Source organism: Hemicordylus capensis, chromosome 6 (assembly GCF_027244095.1).
Source record: "Hemicordylus capensis ecotype Gifberg chromosome 6, rHemCap1.1.pri, whole genome shotgun sequence".
Taxonomy (NCBI): domain Eukaryota; kingdom Metazoa; phylum Chordata; class Lepidosauria; order Squamata; family Cordylidae; genus Hemicordylus; species Hemicordylus capensis.
The window spans coordinates 47,189,543-47,213,778 of NC_069662.1; the positions used below are offsets into that span (position 1 = coordinate 47,189,543).

At 43.8% G+C, this 24,236-nt stretch overlaps 2 protein-coding genes across 7 annotated transcripts in view; both read right to left on the reverse strand.

The window, feature by feature from the left end:
- WIPF2 (WAS/WASL interacting protein family member 2) overlaps positions 1-9,077 on the reverse strand; it is a 35,828-nt gene extending 26,751 nt beyond the window's left edge. For 2 of the 6 annotated variants that reach the window (XM_053261961.1, XM_053261965.1), the window contains exon 1: positions 8,935-8,996. The gene's annotated coding sequence lies outside the window, so the exon portion shown is untranslated. Of the gene's footprint in view, positions 1-8,934 lie in introns of all 6 variants that reach the window. The other 4 variants (XM_053261966.1, XM_053261967.1, XM_053261962.1 and 1 more) reach the window with 4 other exon arrangements.
- A 5,924-nt stretch (positions 9,078-15,001) lies between these two features.
- RAPGEFL1 (Rap guanine nucleotide exchange factor like 1) overlaps positions 15,002-24,236 on the reverse strand; it is a 79,372-nt gene continuing 70,137 nt past the window's right edge. Inside the window, exons 14-15 of the mRNA XM_053262749.1 lie at positions 19,489-19,543; positions 15,002-18,580 (exon numbers count right to left, since the gene is read on the reverse strand). Coding sequence (XP_053118724.1) covers positions 18,456-18,580; positions 19,489-19,543 — 180 coding nt within the window. The 3' untranslated portion in view covers positions 15,002-18,455. The remainder of the gene's footprint in view (positions 18,581-19,488; positions 19,544-24,236) is intronic.

Here is a 24,236-nt window from a genome sequence, read left to right on the forward strand (position 1 = left end):
CGGGGAGGAAGGCGCGGGAGGCGGTCCTCTTGCCGCCGCCTCCTCACCCCGTCCGGCGCCAGCGGCGCCTCTGCCCAGCTTCTTCCTATGCCTCCTTTTCCGGGTGGGGGGTTCCTCTAAAAAGGCTTTTCTGCTCCCAGCCTCCTCAATTTGTTTGCCAGCAGGTGAGAGAACAAGGAGGTAACTCTTTCCTCTTTGCACTTCTCTCACTCCAGCAAGGGCAAAGCTCAGTCAGGCTCTCTGCGCTGTTTCCCCCACCGCAGAGAAACACCAGCACTTTTTCTCCCCGTGAACCCAAGCCTCTCTCTACTACACTACAGCAAGCATATACCAGGCAAGGCTGGCTTGCTTAGTGTGTGTCTGTGTCACGTCGCCACCCGCACCGCAGTTTGCAAAGGAGATGGGTTGTGGTGTGTGCAGAATACTTCCAGCCTGAGTCTGCAGTGTGCACATTTACTCGGAAGTAAGCCCTACCGATTTCAACAAGGCTTACTCCATAGTAAGTTATTGCATGCAGAAGACCCCAGGTTCAAGCCCTGGCAGCATCTCCAGGGAGGGCTGGGAAAGACTCCTGCCTGGAACTTTGGGGAGATGCTGCCAGTCAGTGTAGTAGGCAATAGTGAGGTTGATGGACGGATCAAGGGTCTCTGACTTGATATACAACTTCCTACACAGCCAATATAAAGTAGACCATAGTTTCAAAGAGGTAACTGCAGAGGAAAGGAAAGAAAGGAAGAGAGAAAGAAATAAAAAAGAAACAAAACAAAAAGGGCAAGAGAAAAGGAAGAAGGAATAAAGCGGGGGGGGGGGGACCTAGCGCCCGTTATTATAACAGGCTTAAAAATACTAGTGAATTATAACCACCTTTGTTCTGAAATCCAGGATGACATGTGAAACAGTTAGTGAATATTCTGAAAACTGTTGGCAAGTGCAAAGTGATGCACATTGGGACGAAAAACCCTAAGTATACATTGATGGGATATGAGCAGTCAATGACTGACAAGCAGAGGGATCTTGGGGTCATGGTGGACAGCTCGTTGAAAGTGTTGACTCAATGTGTGGCAGCTATGAAAAAGGCCAATATCATGCTAGGGATCATTAGGAAGGCTATCGAAAATAAAACGGCTAATATTATAATGTCCTTATACAAACCTATTGTGAGGCCACCCCTGGAGTACTGCATACAATTCTGGTCACCACATCTAAAAAAGGGCATTGTAGAACTGGAAAAGGTGCAGAAGAGGGCAACCAAGATGATCAGGGGCCGAGAGCACCTTTCTTATGAGGCAAGACTACAACACCTGGGGCTATTTAGTTTAGGAAAAAGACAACTGTGGGGAGACATGATAGAAATCTATAAAATCATGCATGGTGTGGAGAGAGTGGAGAGAGAGAAATTCTTCTCCCTCTCACATAACATTAGAACCAGGGGTCATCCCATGAAACTGATTGCCAGGAAATTTAGGACCAGCAAATGGAAGTACTTTTTCACACAACACATAATCAACTTGTGGAATTCTCTGCCACAAGATGTGGTGACAGCCAGCAACTTGGATGGCTTTAAGAGGAGTTTGGATAACTTCGTGGAGGAGGGGTCTACCAACAGCTACTAGTTAGAGTGCTATGGACTACCTCCAGCCTCAAAGGCAGGGGAGTAACAGCAGGAGAGAGGGCATGCCCTCAACTCCTGCCTGTAGGCTTCCAGTGGCATCTGGTGGGCAGGGTGGATTTGATTTAAATCAAACTGATTTAAATCACGGTTTAAATCACTAGCAGGGTGGATAAAAATAAAAAAAATCTGATTTAAATAAAAAAAATTGGATTTTTTTTATTTAAATCGGATTTTTTTGATTTAAATTGGATTTTTTTTTTATTTTTATCCACCCTGCTAGTGATTTAAATCATGATTTAAATCAGTTTGATTTAAATCAAATCCACCCTGCTGGTGGGCCACTGTGTGAAACGGGATGCTGGACTAGATGGGCCTTGGGCCTGATCCAGCAGGGCTGTTCTTATCTCATACACTACTCTAAGCCAAGGACAACCAAATACCTAGAGCACAACTATTAGAACACAAGCTACACAAGCAGTGTTCCCTCTAACAGGGATTCCCAGATGCTGTTCACTAAAACTCCCAGCATCCCTAGCTGCAAGGGCCTTTGGCTAAATATTATGGGAGTTGTAGTCAACAACATCTGGGAATCCCTGTTAGAGGGAACACTGTACACAAGAGAAACAGACCACCACTGGTAATAATCTCAAATGCTCTACAGAAAGTGCTGCAATGCATAAGTTAGGTACTCCAACTTATTCTGAAGAATGATCTAACTCGGAGGCAGTGAAGAGTAGAACATTGTGCCATACAGGCAACCCTCTAACTCTGGACAACTTTTTGCATAAGAACACCATAGCAGAATCATATCAGGGCACCAACTATTACCAATGTAATAACACAATGCCATCTGTGCCATTATTCAGTACTAACACTATCTAGATCTCTAGCAGTTCTATCTGCATTTCTACCAAAGTTGTGTAAAAATCTTGCACAGTATGTTCTTCAGCAATCTACATGTGTCAGACAGGGTTATGTTAAGGGAAATATTAATGAATGTACATAAATCTGATAAAGAACAAATAAAAGAGTCCATGAGTGGACATTTTAATCCTCCCAGACACTGTTAAAGGCAAGACATCCCCAGGAAATTAGTTCTGGTGGATGTACAAAGTGAGAGGTGGCAGAACTTATTCAAACTTTATGCATTCATTCACAAAAAATGCTGTGAAGGAAATTACTTGCTTCCATTTTCTATATGGGAAAGTGAGGCTCAAGAAGAGCAGTTTTCCAAAGCCACCAAATCAGTGACCAAGTATAGACTTTAAGGCAGGTCTTCCAAGTCCTTAAAGGGGGAGTGTCACTGGCCCTGTCCAGCCCCAGCACATTACTTCCAGTGACTGTTGCTGGTGTCTGTCTTATGTTTCTTTTTAGATTGTGTGCCCTTTGGGGACAGGGAGCCATCTTATCTTATTTATTATTTTTCTGTGTGAATCACCCTAAGCCATTTTTGGAAGGGCGGTATAGAAAACAAACAAACAAACAAACAAACAAACTTGAATGTGTAATTCTACAGCTGTGCAATTTCCTTTGCTGTGCTCATTTGAAAGCCACTGTTTCAGTGGAAATGTTGTGATGGTTTTATTGGTTTTAAGCATTGTTACCAACAATGAGCCAGCGTGGTGTAGTGGTTAGAGTGCTGGACTAGGACCGGGGAGACCCGAGTTCAAATCCCCAATCAGCCATGAAACTAGCTGGGTGACCCTGGGCCAGTCACTTCTCTCTCAGCCTAACCTACTTCACAGGGTTGTTGTGAAAGAGAAACTCAAGTATGTAGTACACCGCTCTGGGCTCCTTGGAGGAAGAGCGCGATATATTATATTATTATTACATTTATATCCTGCTCTTCCTCCAACATACTACATACTTGAGTTTCTCTTTCACAACAACCCTGTGAAGCAGGCTAGGCTGAAATATAAAATGTAATAATAATAATAATAATAATAATAATAATAATAATAGAGACCTTGAAGAGCACCTCAACACCACAGGGGCCACAGAAATCACCATGAGCCAATTACAAAAAGCAGCTTTACTGGGAACAGCCTATATTTTGCGACGATATCTATAATAACCAACAGTATTGATGATAAAATTCAGCCATCCCAGGTCCTTGGGAAGGACTCGATGTCTGGATAAAACAAACCAGTCAATAACACCTGTCTGACTGTGTAAACAAGAAATAATAATAACGACTACAAACAAAGGCATGACAAGGTAGCATGGATGATACACTGGAACATCTGCAAAAAATACAAGCTACCTGTAGCCAAAAATTGGTGGGACCATAAAATTGAAAAAGTGGTAGAAAATGAAGATGTAAAAATATTATGGGACATCCGACTACAAACAGACAAACATCTGCCACACAATACACCAGATATAACTGTAGTGGAGAAGAAAAAAAAAACAAGTTAAAATAATCGACATAGCAATACCAGGGGATAGCAGAATAGAAGAAAAAGAAATAGAAAAATAGAAATAGAAAAAGAAAATAACCAAATACAAAGATCTACAAATTGAAATTGAAAGGCTGTGGCAGAAAAAGACCAAAATAATCCCAGTGGTAATTGGCACCCTGGGTGCAGTTCCAAAAGACCTTGAAGAGCACCTCAACACCATCGGGGCCACAGAAATCACCATCAGCCAATTACAAAAAGCAGTTTTACTGGGAACAGCCTATATTCTGCGACGATATCTATAACAATTGACAATAAAATTCAGCCGTCCTTGGGAAGGACTCGATGTCTGGATAAAACAAACCAGTCAATAACACCTGTCTGACTGTGTAAACAAGAAATAATAATACCTGCCTGAGTCATTGCAACACAGTGCAAATGCCATCCATACTGAGGCACTCAAATTATAGTACATTGGTGTACGTGAAAATTTTATTCAGTATGCACACATGTATCCATGTAAATTTACTGTAATGAAAACATCAAGACTTATGGTGCAGAGGTTGTAGTGCCATGACTTAGTAAATACAAACAAGTGGATCGGTACAATATTAATTACTCCTCTAGTCACTTTGAAGTTGAATTATTATAACACAACATAAGTGAGCTGCCCTTGAAGACCATCCATTCACTTCAGTTAGTCCCGAATGAGGCCTAGAAGTTTCTGACTGCGATCAATATATCAGATCATGTGATGTTGATCTTGGATCAACCATCCAGTTGCTGTTGCTGGTGTCTATCTGTTTCTTTTTTTAGATTGTGAGCCCTTTGGGGGGGAAGGGAGCCATTTTATTTATTTATATCTATGTAACTGTTTTGGTAACTTTTGTTGAAAAGCAGTATATAAATATTTGTCATTGTCATATCAGCATTAAATGTAAAGTGTGCCATCAAGTCTATTTTGACTCCTGGAGACCACAGAGCCCTGTGGCTCTCTTTGGTAGAATGCAGGAGGGGTTTACCATTGCCTCCTCCCGCGCAGTATGAGATGATGCCTTTCCGCATCTTTCTATATCATTGCTGCCCGATATATTAGCAGCAGGGATTTGAACCGGCAACCGGCTTGTTAGTCAAGCATTTCTCTGCTGCGCCATTAGGTGGCTCATATCAGCATCACTGGTTGCCAATTTGTTTCCAGGGTCCATTCAAGATTTGGTTTTGACCTTAAACGAAGGATGTGCACAAACCTGTTTGGAGGCCCTTTTACGTGCCTCTGAACAGGTTCGAAAGACTGGCGGTTTGACTGTTTCAAAGGCAGGGGGATACCTTTAAGGACTAGGGAGGGTGCTCTCCCCCCACCCCCAAGTTTCCCTTGCCGGCGCTACAAATGAAAAGGGTTCGGCAGGATGGCAGCGTACCTCCCTGCTGCCTCGAACCGGAAGTGACTAGAAGTATGTGCACAGAACGACTGACAGTTCCACCGGTTTGAAGATGGGGGAATGAATTTAAGGGTGGGGGACAGTGCACTCACCCCTTCCCCCACCGGCTCTCCACTGTAAATCGGTCCAGCGGGGCGACAGTGTATCTCCCTGCCACCCCTGTCCCCTTGTCAGACCGGAAGTAAGCAGAAGTAGCCAGCATGCACACAGGGTGGGTGGGTAAGAGCACCCTCCCCAGTCCTTAAAGGTATCCCCCCTCCACCCTCGAGCTGCCCCCTTCCCGTTCTGTGCACATCCCTACCTTAAACAGCCTGGGATCCCAGTATTTTAGGAATTACTCCTCCCCATTAACCCTCTTGAAAACTTCATTCTTGTTCCAAAATCCTTCTCTGTGCCCTCCCATCACCACACGTGCAGCAGACCGTCAAGGCCTTTTCTGTTGTGGCGGCAAGAATGCGGAATGGCCCTCCCATGAGAAGTATGTCTAACCCCTTCATTGCCCACCTTTGCTCCAACTAGCTTGAAGAAAGGGCTTCAAGTGTGCTTTTATCCTACTGCTGCTTCTTCATCCTTGTCTTACTGGGCTGTGTCATATTGCTGAACTGTTTAGTATGCTTTTAATAGTCTTATATTTCTGAAGTTATAAGTTCCTATGAATACACTGTGATACAGAAAAGCAGGATTACAGAAATAATGTCTTAAGGTTATTTGCAAAATTACCAATATTCCCATTTTGCAGACAGGTGGCGAGAATGACTTGCCAAAGGTCACCTAGCTGGGGCCCTCAAATGTTACAGTAGCCATGTGGGAGTTATTTTTCCAATAATGGCTCCCACATACCCAAGGACCAAACACATGGACCTTTCTCAGCAGAGTGTTGTTTCAAAGAACTGTCTTTTCCTGCAGCTACAGATAGCTGTAACATGTAAGCAACCTTCATCACCACCAGCATCCAAAATAAGCCAACTACTGGCTAAGTTAATATAATGGAATTTTAACTGCTCAAGATTCACATCACATGTCAGAATGTTGGAAACAGTGCCATTTTGGTGAGAGAAGTGAAAGGTCAGTTTGGATGAGAAATAAAATGGGAGAACAGGATTGCATTTACATATAGATTTGAATTAGTCAAGTCTAATTAGAGACCAGTAGTCATTTGTTTTGCCAGTTCTACAAAGATGTTAAGAACTTGGTAGTCTGCCTAGTTACAACCAGCATGAGGAACAAGAGGACTAGCCTCTCAAGTACACACTTGTATCATCCCAGTTCTAGCACTAAGGTCAAGCATGTCTCAACTTCAAGCCAGCCTAAGGAAAAGGAGTAGGGCTTTAGCAACTAAGTATTTGGGATAGTAAAGCTGAAATTGGAACACAACTAGATTACTATTTATTATTATTTAAAATATTTCTATCCCACCTCTGCAGTACAATACTGCTCGGGGCAGGTCACAACAGTAAATCTACTAGGGCCTTCTTTCCAACCAAGACAGGTTATCCTATATGGTACCTAAATTCATTCCTGGCAGATGCCTGTGCAATTTTTATTTTGCTAAAACTCCAAGGAGATTCACAGCCGTAAGAGACAATGTTGTTGTTGTTTGGTATGACAGTCAACTACCATGGGCATGCAAATAGCTACACATTTAAGTGGACAAGACTGTGAAGCATTTTGCATATTAGGAGTGTCACATAACTCAGACTACAACAAGAAATTTACATGGCATTTTTAAAATGCACAGTGCTTTGCAAGGTCAACCACCACATCATTTTGACATATAGGGAAGCTGAGAAATTGCAGTTTGCCCAAAGCCTCCCAATACATTCAAAGTTGGTTTAAATGTCACTCTATCCCACCAGACCGCTTGGACTTCCAAACAAAACATGGTCCCCAGCAAGCAAGTACTCCAGCACAGGAAAGAGGAAACAACAGGAACAGGTATAAGAAAAACTATGCTTCTGCCCAGTGAGAAAGAAGTCAGTCAGAAGCTGTCTTGATGCATCTCTCGTTCCACTTAACCTACCAGGATTTCTGTCTCACATCCTCCACTCCCAGTTATGCTGAAATTCGTAGAACTACACATTTAATGAGGCAACACTATAAAGCAAGCAATGATAACCTCCTAAGCATACAGCTTCGCCTCCACCTGCAAGCAGGGGGTGGGGAGCATGCCTAAGTTCCTCAAGCAGTCAAACAATAACCCAGGTTTGATCACACATACTTCTGAAGGAAGAACAGAAAGGTCAGGCCTAACATGCACAAAAGGCACTTGTAACAAAGTGTGAGGAGGAATTACAATTCAGAAGAGACACAGACTGGTGGTTCAGAAGCAACCAATTATGGATAAAATGCCAAGGAGACATACTCCTCCCATCATCTTTCCATAATATCTGAACCCCAAACCAACTCCCTGCAATTTGCAAGCAGAAGGAAGAAAAAGGGCACACAGTTTATCTTGCCACACCCTCACCTACTCCAACAGCCATACCAGTCTTATTCCAGGGATAAACTCCTTATTTCAACAAATAAACTTCCACATACAGACCTCCCAGCCCACAAGAACTTTCCTGCACCCTACTAGCCTGCGTCACCCTGCTTCCAACTTCTCCTTCACTCAATGTGGCCATACATTGCTGAACACTGTGTTACTTCACCCATTGACTTCACTTCTAGGCCCACACCTCATACACACAAAATCTTGGGTGCCACAATACAGCCCTAGTCTGGAAAGCACCTGTTCAGCATTCCATGGATTTTAAACTTGGTTAACCAAGAGCAGAACTCTTGACCCACCCCTCCCTTAGAAACCTCTCACAAACACACACCACCTCTCTCTCACACACACACACACGCACACAAACACACACACTTTCGATATCCTTACTCTACCGCACACTTCAACGTTTGTATGCAGTGCCCTGTTGCCCACTCTCAGGACAGAAAAAACTCCAAACATTTAAAGTAAGATCCCGACACGTACAAGTGGAGATGTCTGCCTAGTCTCTAGCCCTGAAAATCACAGCCCAGGCCCCAAACTACAGGCCTTCTAGTCCCCTATTCCCAGTCCACAGTTCATGTATACACGTCTTGCACGACACCAAAACACTCACCAACACACACAGCACACACACTCTCCCTCCCACAATCACCCCCCCTAGTATTTCTCCCTTTAACAATCCTTAGTTCCTCCAAGCAACCCAGCTTCTCCCCAAACCCTCCCAAAGCACAAGGGCAAGCCTCCTCTCAGCCCACCATGGCTTCACCCTCCCCTCAAAGCACCCACCCACGCCAGTCTTGAGGGGCCTACCCCCCCCCTTTGCCACTGAGCACCCTCTCGGACCCTGACCTCAAGGGGAGCACGGGTCAAAGGTCAAGCCCCCTCCGCCTAAGGTTACTTCCCTTCCTCACAAGACTAGTCTTCAGGGGAGGCCTGGGGTCCTCCATCCTCCCAGCCCACCCTCGCTGCTGAGCAGCCCTCCTCGCTCACCTGCAGCCTCTCTCGCTCTGCTCCAGGGCCTCCAACCCGGAAACAGCCGTGCGTCCGCCCGGCGGCCACACAAAATGGCGGCGAGGCGCGCCCCCTCGGACAATACGCACGCGCAGAACACTCTCACCCGCTTCCCCCACCCCTCGGTTGCCGGAGAAGGGAAGGAGAGAAGAGAGATCAAGACACCAGACTACTGTCTGCATGGGGCATTCCCTGGTTTACCGTCAGAAGCCTTGTTTTTAAACGTGTCCCCAGGAGGAAGTGAGAGGTGCCCATAGGAAACTATAAGAAAGAAATCCAGGACTTTACTGTATTCTGATTGCAAAACCAGCATGCTAGAAACAAAAAAGCAGCAAAGGTCGAAGTTCGTGCTTCTTCTAACTGGGGTCTTATTTCGCGTGAAAAAGTTTATTTTTTAATTAAGTCTACGGAGCGCATAGAGAATCATAACGAGTGGAAGCTTTCCATTTTTGATTGCTTATTTGATTAAGTGCCGTCAAGTCGGTGTCGACTCTTAGCGACCACATAGATAGATTCTCTCCAGGCTGATCTGTCTTCCACTTGGCCTTTAAGGTCTCTCAAGCGGTGCATTCATTGATGTCGTCATCAAGTCCATCCACCTTGCTGCTGGTTGTCTCGTCCTCTTCTTCCCTTCCCTTCAACTTTTCTCAGCATTATGGACTTCTCAAGGGAGCTAGGTTTTCGCCTTTTTACTGGAAGCTTATTCAGCATGTGTTTCTAGTCTTTTTCTATCTCTATAGGTCAGAGTGGGGAGTACTGCGGGCGTCGCAGTACTTAAGAGAAAAAGACTAGACTGTTAACCCCATTGTCTGAAGACAGAACTCTCTAGTTTCGTTTAAAGCCATTTTCCCTCTGCTAGAATAAAAGTGGCAACTGCTCTTGGGAAACAAAGAAACAAAGAAATCCAGGACGTTTTCGTAGATATGTGACTGAGCAGCAGCAGCAGCAGATTTACCTCCCGCCGCGCCCCCCAAAAAGATGAGATTTCATGCTCTTACCTGTGGTTTTATTTCGTAACAAAATGCTGCTGCTATTATTATTTAAATATTTTCAAAAATTATACAGCTGGTGAAAATGCAGTCCATACCTATTATATACATACTACAGATTGGGGCAGGAGTCTGAAAGAGAGTAGCTTACAAAAGCCCTGCAGTGCAGCCCATTATTAATATTGTTGTAGCAAAGGCTGAGAGGTAAGTTTGCAGCAACCCCTATATTGGATAGGGGGCGGGCGGGGCAAGAATGATGCGAAAAGAAACTGGCTTACAACAACCCTGCAATGTAGTTCACTGTCAATATATACCTAAACACCAAGTAAGTAAAGTAAAGTGTGCCGTCAAGTCGATTTCGACTCCTGGCGCCCACAGAGCGCTGTGGCTTTCTTTGGTAGAATACAAGAGGGGTTTACCATTCCCTCCTCCCCCGCAATATGAGATGATGCCTTTCAGCATCTTCCTATATCGCTGCTGCCCGGGATTTGAACCGGCAACCTTCCGCTTGTTGGTCAAGCATTTCCCCGCTGCCACTTTATACTAGTAGCATACCTTAGCCATTTTGTACAACAATCGAGGTTATTAGGTACTGCTTGAAAATGCTGCAGTGGACATCATCCCACTCCGTCACTTTCTGTTTTTGGATTTTCAACAAAAAAACATCCTATACATAATATCTTTCAGGTTGCAGCAAAGGTCATTCTAGCGTTATTGCTACCTCCTTCGCCCGCTTCAGCCCTCTGCTAGCCCAGCGCCTGCGCTTAACTGAATGTGGAAGCCAGGCTTGTTGCGCTTCGTACGCTTTCTTCCATACGCACTCTGTGTTTAGCTAGACGTCAACATTCAAAGAGAAAACGAGGGAGAGGGGCGGGGATGGGCGCTACGCTTGGCTTTCTATCTCGGGCATATACATACAGCGCGCGGTGACCATGTTAGGAAGGTCTCCTATTGGGCTTTTTTGTAAGTGGCTATACTGCAAGATAAGTCCTTTCTTTTTACAAGAGAGAGTAGAACTGTCATAGCCCTTGGGTGCCCCCCAAAGGGTTACGATGTCCTCCTAAAAATTACTCTGCCAAGAGCCATTCTCTAGACTACAAGCCTCATAGATAAACCCAACCTTCTGTCGTCATCAAGCCGTGCCAGTCAATCATCACACAAGATCCCTGTCATATGCTGCGAGAATAGGCTTGTCTATTATACAGTTTGCATCCTTCAGGTTTTCTTTTAAGGATCCCTGGGAATTGTAGTTCTCGGAGTGGGCTTGCTACGAGTGCACCTTAGACCGCACCACGTTGCAGCTAGGGTTGCTAGCCCTCCATGGTTGCCTTGGAGTCTCCCTCCCTCTCCAGGTCACTGTTGAAAGCAATGCTGAAGATTTTAGTGACTTGATAATATATTGTGGGAAAACATGGAAAAGATGTTGGGATTGGGGGAGGAATCTACAGTAACAGCTCCTAAATTGGTAATCTGAGTTGCAATTGCATTTTAAAGGGAAAGGTTGGAATGGTGAGTCAGCTGTCTTTCAAGAGATGTTCTGATCTGGTTGTACCGCTAGAGCAAAACCAACAAGGTCTTGTGCTAACATAAAGACAACACATTTATTGTAGCATAAGTTTTGTGGACTAGAGTCCATTTCATCAGATGCATGAAGTGTTATTTTCAGTTGGCAGGTATCTATGTTCTTTCTATGTAATTCCTCTAGACGTACCCGTCGCTAATCCCATGTGTGGCAGCTCTCGCGAGATTTTGCGAGCGAGCTGATTTTTAGTGATGGAATGGCCAGCCACCAAGGGAAAAGCGGCGGCCTGGCAAACAGTCGGCCATGGGGTGGGGGGAGAGAGAAACGGGGGCCCGGCAAATAGCCGGCCAACTGCGGGGGGCACAGGGAGAAGCAGCGGCCCAGAAAATGGTTGGTTGCCGGGGTGGGAGGAAGAGAAGCAGTGGCCTGGCAAATGGCCAGCCGTGGAGGGGCGGGATGAGGGGGAGAAGCGGCAGCCTGGCAAACGGCCAGCCGCCGGGTGAGGACTAGGAGCACAGATGCTCTGCGCCAGGTCAGCTAGTATACATGAAAACCCGTGTCTAGAGACAGAAAAAATGTGAACGGTGCTAACAGTCTTTCTAGTTGTGTTGGGTTAATTGACTCTTGTGAGAAAGGAAATCATAGTTGCTATTCAAGCCTAAGTGGATAGATTCTGTCCACTAGATGGTTATGGAAGGCAAGAAGTACATTTTGTGAACATTCTTATGTAAACCATACATATATGAGATGAGCATAGTGATATTCTACATCTTCCGGAAAGCCCTTGATCTGGTTATGTAGATCCTTCTGGAATTCCCAGTGGTTTCTGATGACAGTAGCCAGTAGAATAGGGGTGGACAAACTTCTGGGCTGGAGGACCACATGGCCACATAAGAACAGCCCTGCTGGATCAGGCCCAAGGCCCATCCAGTCCAACATCCTCTTTTACACAGTAGCCCATCAGATCCTCTGAGAAGCCCACAGGCAAGAGGTGAGGGCATGCCTGTTCACCTGCAACTGGTAATTGGAAGCATCTTGCCTCCGAGGCTGGAGGTGGCCTATAGCCACTAGACTAGTAGCCACTGACAGACTTGTCCTCCATGAATTTGTCTAAGCCTCTTTTAAAGCCATTCCAGATACTGGCCATCATCACATCCTGTGGCAGATAATTCCATGTATTAATTACGTCCTGTGTGAAAAAGTACTTCCTTTTGTTGGTCCTAAAATTCCCGGCCTCCAGTTTCATGGAATGACCCCTGGTTCTAGTGTTATGAGAGAGGGAGGAAAATCTATCTCTGTCCACTCACTCTACTCAATGCATAATTTTATACACCTCTATCATGTCTCCTAGTAGTCGCCTCTTTTCTAAACCAAAAAGCCCCAGGTGCTGTAACCTTGCCTCATATGGAAGGCGCTCCAGGCCCCTGGTCATCTTGGTTGATCAGCAGTCATGGGACAAGAATGACTGCCCATGACTGCTACGTTTACTCAAGAGTCTTTGGTGGGGAACTTTGTCAGAAGCTTTTTGGAAGTCCAAGTATACTCTGTCAACTGGATCACCTTTATCCACATGCCTGTTGACATACTCAAAGAACTCTAAAAGGTTAGTGAGGCAAGACTTGCCCTTGCAGTAGGGGGTTAGGCGGGCAGGGAGCTGAGGGATCCATAAGGATCCCACCGCTTCTCACAACCAGCCTAACAGTGTTCCCTCTAACAGGGATTCCCAGATGTTGATGACTACAACTCCCATAATTCCAAAGCAAAAGACATTGCAAGTGGGGATTCTGGGAGTTGTAGTCAACAACATCTGTGAAACCCTGTTAGAGGGAACACTGCTGCCTAACCCTGCCTAGGGCAGCTCAGGCAGGGTTAGGCTGGTCGTGAGAACAGCTTCAAAGACTAGACTTTGTCACAAATCCTGATGCCTCCTCATATCCAATCAGGCAACACTATTACAGAACCCAGTAATGTAAGGATACTGTCGGGCTTATTCACTTGCTCATCCTGCAATATGATATATGTTATGTTATCACCAATTTCTGCTACTGTGAATTATCACCATGCTTCTGATGAAGTAGCCTTCCATGAAAGCTTATGCTACTATAAATATGTTAAGTCATTTAAGGTGTGACAATTTTTATTTATTTTTTGGCTGTTACAGACTAACATGGCTATTCCTCTGAAAGCGATTAAACATGTTATATGAGACACACCTGTTTTCTCAGGCTTTTCGTTACTTTTTAATTGCTTGTTTTATATCATAAACTTGTTTTAATAGTTTTATCCTGTTTTATATTTGTTGTATTTTAAATTACATACGCCACCTCGGGATACACACATCAGGTAGTGTAGAAATCATTCACACACACACACACACACAGTTTGATATAATGGCAATGCAATACGCATGATGGATCTGCTACAATACTTCTCTCCAGACCATTTTTTATTGCATAAATTAAAAGATAGAAAGAGGGAATTGTAACAAAGGACAGACGTTTTGACATATCCAAGTATAAGTGGGAAGATTTGTGGTGGGGGAGAAGACTTGGATATAAGTGTAGATTTTAAACAGTAGGATATAGAACAATGAAGCTGACATAAATACATCGAAATGACTGCTCATTGTTGCAATTTCCTCTGTTTCAATCTATGCAATTAAAAAAAGGTCTGGAGAGAAGTGTGTGTGGATACAAAGGTTATACACAAACAGGAAAACTGTTTTATCACCAGTTACTGCTACTGTAAATTATGTCATACATTTAAGCCTGATATAAGTATAATCAGAGTTTACTTCTTGTATGGTTACAGGGGTTGCAGTTCTTTCAGTGTAAGCAACTATTAATTTTATGTCAATATTTTCTGTCCCCTGGTGAAGAGCACATGCTCCATTTGCATTGGGGCTATTATTTGATTCTTCTGAATACATGTGCCTCCTATCTTTGTTGGATTCTGTTGCTGATTTTGAATGTGGTTTGCCCTATCAAAAAAGGCCACAAATCAGGGCAGAAAGACCTGGGACACAAAATGCTGGAATGCAGCAGGTTGGCCTGATGTTGGATTCTTTGTAAAAAGAGAGAGAGAGAGAAGGATGGTGATCAGGGGCTTAGCATGGTTGGAGTGGGCCCAGGGAGTCAGTCGTGTGACTTGCCTCTGGGGGGGTCCCCCAAGGCAGTGAGCCCCCAGACAACTGTCTCCCCTTGCCCTATTATAGTTATGCACCTGATTGTGATTCTAAACGAAACTGCTAGTGTGGAAGCAACATGGGAATTGATCAGAAATAAAACAATGGATCTCTTGGAGTGTAATGGCAAAATATGCCTCCAGTGTTAATCCAGAAAACAACCTTAAATATCCAAAGTCTGGAAAACACTGTTATCCTTCAAACAAGAAGAAAATAATGGGTAACAGGCACAGGAACTTATCTTGTGTGTTTTTATTACTGACGGAAATGTTTGCCGTTTTGTTATTTTGAAAAGTCTCTGTATAGTTAGATTTGTGATGGTCAAATGTCTACACAATAGCCAATAACATATTTTACTTGTCACAATTTTTTATTTCCACCATTTGGCTTCTCACCCAAGTGCTTCTGTAGCAAAATAATAGCAATAGTAATAATTATTATTAACAACAGCCACACCCAAAATAAACTGAGTTTCCCCAGAATACAACAATACACCTTACATTCCACCTTGCGAAAGCTTGTGGGGAATATATAAGTAGGCAAGCAGTCCCTCATTCCAGCAGTAGAAAATTCACTGTACAATGGTCCAATATGATACAAGGCTCTTTTAAAAAAAAATAAATGTACAATCCGAGCATGTCTCATTAAAAATATATATATGTATATATATATACACATCCTCGCATTAGGACCTGAAGCTCTCGCCAGGAGAGAGAGAAATATAGAGAAAAGCGAGAGACCCTGAAACAAAAAGTCCCTGAACAAAAAGCCACTAGAGGCAAACACCTTCCTCTGCTCAAAAAAACTTCTAAAAACAAAACCTTTGTCAGAGAGAAGGTGGAAGGTTTGGCAAAGCACAAAATAAAAATTTTAAGATCAGAAGGTTCTTTGATATTCTGTTCTTTGATTTCTATCAAAATTGTGACAAAACATTAAAGCTGTTAGGAACAGGGCAGGGAGGGCAGTTCATTTCTAAATAGTGAAGCACCTGAAGTTCAAGCCTTACCCTCTAACCTGAAAGCCCTGCTTATCAGAAAATGTGGAAGTGGGCTGTGGTTACTCAGTAGTGTGGAAAATGCACTCTGGACATGCTCAGAGGCACTCTTATGATTACTTCACATTTCCAGGATTAAACCATGGCACTGACAAGGAGTCAAGGACTAAACCCTGAATCACGATGAGCCCTAAGGCTTGCCCCGCTGCCCCACATGAATTATGGGATGGGGCAATATTAAGGTTTCTTATGGCTGATCACAGGGGGCCTCCCTAGTCCCAGAAAACAGCTGTTCAGACTTCTCCGACGACGACAAAGATAGTTTGCCTGGTTGTCTTCATGTATACTCTTGACCTAGGGAAAACCCCAGAAAGGATGGGGTAGGGATGGAGAAATCGGGACCACACAAATCCAGTCCATGTTTGAAGGTCCCTTGAGCATGTGCTAAAAAGCAGAACACTCTTTGCAAGACAGTAAGCCCTGCCCTTTTGTAGCCTCCCACCAATACTCATCATTGACCTACAGGAGGGTTATGAGTTTTCCATTGATTAAATGTAGGCAGGACTGGTATGTTGGTTTGTTTGGTACTCTGCTCCCCAGAAAGCAAGCTCAAACCTACAATGGATTCTACAAAGTTAATTATCGCAGATTAACTGATCCAGAATAAATACTGTGTCTCTGGTTCTGTTCTCATAATTGTAAACATGGATTAAACGCAGTGTTCTTTGGGGTGTGTTCTCAAGATGATAGGACAGAAGGACTAAGAACTGCTAACATTTTATACCAACTTTTTGTTCGCATAATTGGAGGAGACTGAAAGATAGCAAAACAGCATCCCCTCCCACCATGCTCTTTCAATCAATAATTATAGAAATGTTTCTCCAGTCCTCCATTGATAGTGATCATTTAGTTCGGATCAATCTGGAGTTCAGATGGAATCAAATCACCATGCCACATTTTAAAAATACACTTTAGAAGAGTGAGAACAAAAACTGATTTATCACTGTGTGGCCATAAAGATTGTGTGAACAGCAGGGGGTAATAAAGTAGGATCTTGTGAATGCTCCTATGAATAGAGAAGGAAGACCCAGAGATGATAACCCCCCTGTCCATCCATGGCTCTTTAAAGAAGAGCAACCTTTATCTAGGCAGAAGGGGTACCTGGCTTCTACCCAGAAAATCTTAAAATAAAGTGATCCAGCACCTATGGAGGTACAATAAATCCAGACAAAAGCCACAACCAGACACCAAGTATATATCTACACAAAAACATATAGAGGATGTATACTGGTTTAACTGCCATAGCTTCTCACACGGAATCCTGGGAATTGTAGTCTGGTGAGAGTGCTGTGGATTCTCTGTTAAAACATTTCTTGTCCTAGTAGCTCCCATCACAGAACTGTAGTTTTCTGGGGAATAGGATGACTTTTAGGCCAGTTAAAGTCTGAAGTGCAGATATACTCCAATAAAGGACTAAAACAGATATGTATTCTTGATGTGTGTTTTAAATCCCTGCAGGTAAAATCTCACCAAATGGAAGTTTCCCCATCTTCCCTTGAGGAGCTTTTCTTTTCTTTTCTTTTCATTAATCATCTGCAAGAACTGAAACCTGAGAAGTCTCTACCATGAATCTCCTGGGATTCTTTCATAACATTTTGTTCAAAAAATATGCCCACATCAAACCTTTCTAAGATGGAAATATAAATGTACACTAGCACGATAGAAATAAAAGGAGAATTAAAAGATAGAAAAATAACATTGCTTGGCATTTCTGCCCATGCTGCCTTGGCAGCTGGAGCATGTCTGATTCAGGATACCAGAAGCTTATCTATCTGATTCAAAAATTGTAATGTTCAAGGACTTGTTCCTCTATGCTCATGGTGGGGAGGGAAAGGGCCTGAACAGGACCAAAACATTGGCAGCTGTAGCATGTCTGATTCAGGACACCAGGAGCTTATCTATCTGATTCAAAAATTCAAGGACTTGTTACTCTACGCTCATGGTGGGGAGGGAAAGGGCATTAATAGGACACTGACCTTCAGTGCAAGTTGTCCTCCAAGCAAGACAGGAAATCCAGTTTTGGCTTGATCTCCTCCACAAAACACTGTTTTATCTCCCCTGGCTTTTCTAGTATTAGTCTGTAATAACAACATTACAGTTCCATTCTGTAAAAGGAAGGTCAGAAAGAAGCAGCTCCACCCTGAGGCAAAGTGAGGTGGACACCTCAGGCACTGGATTTTCAATTCTGAGTGCCACTAAAAGTAGTAGAGTGGGAGACTGGTGGATCTTACCAAGGGGGTACTATTCAGTGGGAAGTTTTCTTACACGAGCCCCATTAAAACATGCCCTTAAACAGCATCCATTCATTTCAATAAAGCTTGTGCAGGAGTCAAGAGACTCTACTGTTAGGCAAAGAAGTTATGGGACTGCAAGTGGTCAGTTATATAATTAAACAGGATGTTTTTTGTCTGGAGGAGAACAACATTTGGATTTTCCACCTCAGACATCAAAATGCCGTGGGCCAGCCCTGGAAGGAGAACTTCGCATTGGCTGTATCCCACGTTAATTAGGAGGAAGACAAGGTGCAGTTTGGAGGCCCGGTCCAAGGTGCAGTTTGGATTTTTCACCTGAGGCACCAGAATGTCTTGTGCCATCCCTGATCAAGGCTAGTCATCTCTGTCTTGGCGACTCCATGCTGTCCCCTCCAACCAGGGCAAACCCTAGGAGGAACCCCTGTACATCCAAAAAGTGCTCGCGTACCGCACAGAGTAAACATTCTTTGCGAGTGCTGCCCACTCATGGGCAGTGGCCTCATTGGCTGTTTGACTCCAGCTTGTGAGAGAGCTCAAAGAGCAGGTTCTGATTGTCAATGACTTGGAACTGCCGAACATAAGCTTTTGTCTGCAGCTGCTGGGGAGACGACTCCATGTCCAGGCCTGCAGGAAGAAGAAGAAAGACATAATTCAGGAAGGGGATTGACAGGTGTAGTCTTTCACTTGCAAACCCTGCATCATTTCTCAGTCAGTCTGCAGACAATGCACTTCCAAGTGGAACCAAGCACAACTGTTTTGCCTATGCTGAGCAAAAGATTACATGCCTCCAAAGAGACCTGAAACAGACAAGCAGAAGTCCCACCTGATATCTGTTGCTAGGCTGAATTATTTCATATCGAAGGTGGGAACAGGATGTGTGATTGTTCCTCCCATGTAAAATACTCCCCCACAAAAAATAATTGTCCATCAGGGAAAGGGCTAGCCTTGATCCTTTAGTATGACATGTTGGTTTTGTATGTGCAAGGAGCATTTGATGAGGGGGAGCATTCAAACATTTGATTCCTTCATCTGCAATATGGAATGGCAGTCCAAGCTGAGACCACTCAAGCACAGAATTTAGCACAGGTACAAAATCTTTTTTTGAAGTTGTTAATCTTTGACCCTGAAGCATCCCCTCCATCTCTATCTTATTGTCAAATGTAGATTTTAGTACTCTGGGGGAAGAACCATAGGTGTGTTCTTCTCTGCACACTCCCCCAAAGTACCATTTGGAGACAACCATTCTCACTTTGCCCAGCACCAGGGAGCTCCTTTAAGGCAAACTGAGCCCTCTTGAGCCCGTCACCATCTTGGAAGACATTCACAGAGTGCTGGGAAGTGTAGCCCTTCCCAGTGCTTTCCTCCTAGAGCTCTTAAGAAGGGGGCCCCATCTCTCTTAAGGGTTCCTCCCAGCACTGAGAAAAGCACAGTACTGTGCAGAAGTCAGCGCAGTGGAAAATGGCTCTGACATTGCAGGGTTGTTGTTTTTTTGCCAAAGTGGCTCCACTTGAAAAATAGTGAAGATCACTCACAGAGAGGGCGACTCCGGCACTTCCTGATTGTCCGAACTTTTTCTGCTACTGAGTGCTGCAGAAGAGAAACAAAAGAAAGAGTTCAATTGTTCTGTGTATCAGGCCTAAGACATCTCTAGCCAGGAATCTCTACCCATGCTCCAATAACTTTGGTGGTGTTAGAGCAAACTCTCATGACAGAACCTTAATCCATCATCTATTCATTAACAGCACACAAAAAATTACACCATATTTCACAGCTAGGGGATCACAGAGAGGAGGAGCCTTGATAGGAAACAAAATGGACACTTCCTGATGTCTGAGGGTTCTTCCAGATGTCAGCCTGCTTTTGCTTTCTAAGATTAACTCACTCTTTCCCCCATTTCCCAGAAAATAAGTATTGCAAAGCATCCAGTTAATCTCAGAAAGTGAGATATGGCTGGCAGGTGGTGCTACAGAAATCATGCAAAGACTGTGCTGTCTGTCTGATCTGCGTGAGAGATCCAGCTGGAAGGAGATGACAAAAGTCTGTGTGAGTGTCTGGATGCTGTGTAAGTTCTTGCCTAGAACTTACTCACACACTCTTCTCACTGTGCAGTTTATTGCCATCTGGAAGAACCCCTACTGTAATCCATAAGATTGACTGAAAGCAACTCTAGTCTTAACCATATAATCCAAACTGGTTCTGTGCACATCCCTATACTATACCTCGTACTACATTCTGCATTTTTTCTGTGTTCCTTTTGAATTGTGACAGAAATGCAGCCTTAGCTATGCCCCAGTCATTCAATTTCTGTCACAATTCCACAGGAACACAGAAAAAAATACAGAATGTAGTATGAGGTACAGTATAGGGATGTGCACAGAACTAGTTCAGAGGCCCTTTATATGTTTGAAAGTGGAGTGCCTGTTGAAACCTCCAAAGCTAGGGAGGAGACTGAGGAAGATGTCCAGTGCAGCTAGCCTAATGAAGAAGTGCCTTTTACCAGCTACAGCTGGTATGCTACTTGCAACTCTACTTTGAAAAGTTGGATCTGGCCTCAGTCACTCATGCTTGAGTGACATCCAGATTGGACTACTGCAATGTACTCTGCATGGGGCAGCCCTTTATGACAGTTCAAAAGCTTCAACTGGTCCAGACTGCTGACACAAGGATACTAGTAGGCGCAAGTCACTTCACGAGTATTACACCCATCATGAGGTAGGTTTACTGGCTACCAGTCACTTCCAGGCTAGATTCAAGTACTGGTCTTGACCTTTAAAGTCCTTGGTGCCAGAGTATCTGTCGGACAAAAATCTGCCAGGGTCCTCTGTTCATCATTTCAGGCCATGCTCATGCCCTGCATTGGTAGGGACTAGAGACAGGATATTTTTGGTTGTGGCCCCTTGGCTCTGGAAAACCATCCTAGAAAGCTTCACTATACTCCCTCCCTTAAGGTCTTTAAAAAACAGATGAAGACCCATCTTTTTAGAGAGGCAGCTCCTACCTGGCTGGTTTTTAACTTTTCAACTTTTAAATTTAGTTTTAACGAGTTGCTGTTTTTAGTAGGGTTAATTTATATTGTTGTATATTATTTTATTTGTTTTATTTTCTGAGTCGCTCTGAGCAGTATTGTACTGGAGGGGTAGGGTATAAATATTTTAAATAAATAATAATGAATAGTTGTTGAGGGTTTGTGTAGCCTGCATAGTTTCTTCCCTCTCTCCATAGCTAGCAAAACCAGAATAAATTATGCAGAATGCAAAACAAAAATTGCAGGATGAATTATGCAACATTAGAAACATATGCAAACTTGTTCAGTTTGCTCTACTTTCAAAATAAAGTAGGAGACAAATTTAAATAAATAGAATAAACCATACATTATTATTACTTACTAAGTACTTAAAACCTATATTAGGCTAGGGATCAGCAAATCATATCTGGCCCCCTAAGCAGTACTAGATGCTGGCCCCTTTGCTACCAGTCCAGAAGCAAGCAAGAAAGGAGTGATGGCTGTGGAAATATAACTTGCTGATAGTTCACTTTGGAGGATATGGGATGTAGGGACCCATCACCTTTATCCCCCACCCTCATTAAAGTGGCGCTCCTGTAAAATTAGTTGCTGAATGTTGACCAGGGTACTACATTCTGTATACTTATGTGCAAAGGCATAGAGAGTGGTGTTCTAGCATATGACATCTTTGCACCAGGAGAGGGAGCCTTGCACCATCCCATTGGAACATTCTAGGAGAGAAAACATTTCTAGGTTCAAAATGAAGAGAATTTATATTGAAATTATCTCCAATTAGGACATTTCAACCCAGTGCCTATTTGGTATATTATTTCTCTATGTAAACTGCTTTGGACACTGTTGTTAAAAAGCGGTATATAAATATTTGTTGTTGTTGATGATGATCCTTTAGTTTTTGGTGGTGAAGAGGCATATAAGCCTAGTCTTCAGGATTCTTTAAGGGCACCCTCATAGGAACATAGGAAGCTGCCATATACTGAGTCAGACCATTGGTCCATCTAGCTCAGTATTGTCTTCACAGACTGGCAGCAGCTTCTCCAAGGTTGCAGGCAGGAATCTCTCTCAGCCGCATCTTGGAGAAGCCAGGAGGGAACTTGAAACCTTCTGCTCTTCCCAGAAGGGCTCCATCTCCCGAGGGGAATATCTTACAGTGCTCACACTTCTAGTCTCCCTTTCATATGCAACAAGGGCAGACCCTCCACACACCCCTTTTAAAAAAACCCAACAAAAAACCAGTGACAGGGTGTGGGTGGCAACAGGGCCCCAACATTAATTTGTCACCAGATTTAAAAAATGGCCAAAACTCTTATGACTTTTAGTCAGTTAATCTGCATAAATTTGTACATGAGGAAAATAGTTTACCCCTGCTTCCACTTCCCTTCTCTTCATCTGCTATGCCAGTCTTGGACTGTGGATCCTTTGGGGCAGGGTCTTCTCATAACTTGTAAGTCACCATACACATGGATGGCACTATATGATCCCATATATCAATATCACCAATCCTTCCCCTGCAACTGTTGGGTTTGTTCTCTCAGGGCCAAAATATACATTAAGTAACTAGAGTTTATATGCTCTTCCCCCCACCCCACTTTCTAAATAGGAGTTGCACAGCCTTGAACTAGATCAAGATTGCATTGGTGCGTTTTTAGTGTAGCCCCTGCTATAATCTTAACCTGGATCAGCTACTATTTGCACTGGGAGGAAAGCCCCCATTGTGGAAAGTGTCAGCAAAACCCTCATAGTATTCAAACAAGATTCTGTTGCCCTGTACAGCTTTCTCACCCTCCTTCATGGCCTCTCCTTTTCTTCCTCCTATAGAATCCCATTTTGCTTCTCACTCATTAAATCACTCCTAATACCTTTATGTTGTTCCTTGCCCCTACCACAGAAAACACCCCCCCCGGTACCCAGATTTCATTACAAATATCAAAAATCCAGTTTAAAAGAGAATGTAGACCAATGGTCATATTCTGCAAAATAAGCAATTCTGTATGAATATCCTTCTTTGAAATACATTATGTGAATAACTACAGAATTTGGGTTTTTATTGGAGGAATTATTCAGCATATGAATAATTCTGCATTTTGCACAGTGTGCATTTAGACTGGAGTGGAGTAGGAGGGAAATTAGGGCTCAGCTGACAGCAGAGGTAGCTTCATTTCTCTCCCACATTTTCATCCCCTCCTCCCCAGGGGCCAGAGAAAACTGGGCCAACTCCAGCAGAGATCATCCGGTCCCACCCCCCCTCACCCTCCACATCTCTCAGCAAGGAGAGCTAGAGGAGCTTCTGTGAAGCTGTTGCCGTGGCAACGCCACTGTCCCACCGGGCTAGAGACTGTACAGAGGACCAAACGCTAGTTAATCCCCTGAGGCAAGGGGGAAGGGAGAGATGGCAGTGGGGTGGGGGTGGGGAAAGACCACCTGAGCTCTCACACAGTCATAAAATCATATTGCATCTGCTGGTGGGGCTCGGTGCTATAGCTAACCAAACCAGCCACTCCCTCGGAAACACAGCAAGGGCAAAAATCTTATTGAAGGTTTCTTGCTGTTCTCCTTGCAGCCATCCTGGTTGAGCAGTTTGACCAGGGAATGGAGGGAAATGGGCTAAAGGGGGCAAGAACAAACAAAGAGAAGCAGGTTTAATCTTCCACAGGTGCATCAGTTTCTGCTTCGGCCAGAGAAGGACAGGAAGGGCCCAGGCCATTGAACATTAAACCTGCATGATACTTGTATGTTTTCCCTCACAGGATAAATAACAGCTTGAATGTGACATCCTAATTGGGAAAACAGTGTAAGGAGAAAGAATTTTAAGTGCAGACCTGATCTGATTCCATGCCCCTTCTCATCGACTCCTACTAAACATTTAACTAACACCAGGAGACCTTACCACAGATCCTTCAATATCAGCTTTAGTTTGACTCTCAGGAGCATAGAAACAGGGTTCTGTGACTTTGGCTGCTGCAATTAGCAGGCTGTATGAAGTCTCTGAATTGACCAGCTCTGTTTGGTATACATAGGAAGAGCCTGGCCTGGCCTTTCTTGGTCAACTGCTCAACAAGTCTACCTCCTACCCCTCAGCTTCCAATTCAAGCCATTGACCTTCAGCTCTAGATTCTATATACTACAATGACTCCTATTTATCCTGTTTTCAGATACCTGTTTCTGATCCATCATTGCTCTATTTTGTCCCACCCACCCCATCTCTTGGGATAATCAGGAATGTCTTTTTAAAGGTTTCCTAGGACAAGTTGCTGAAGT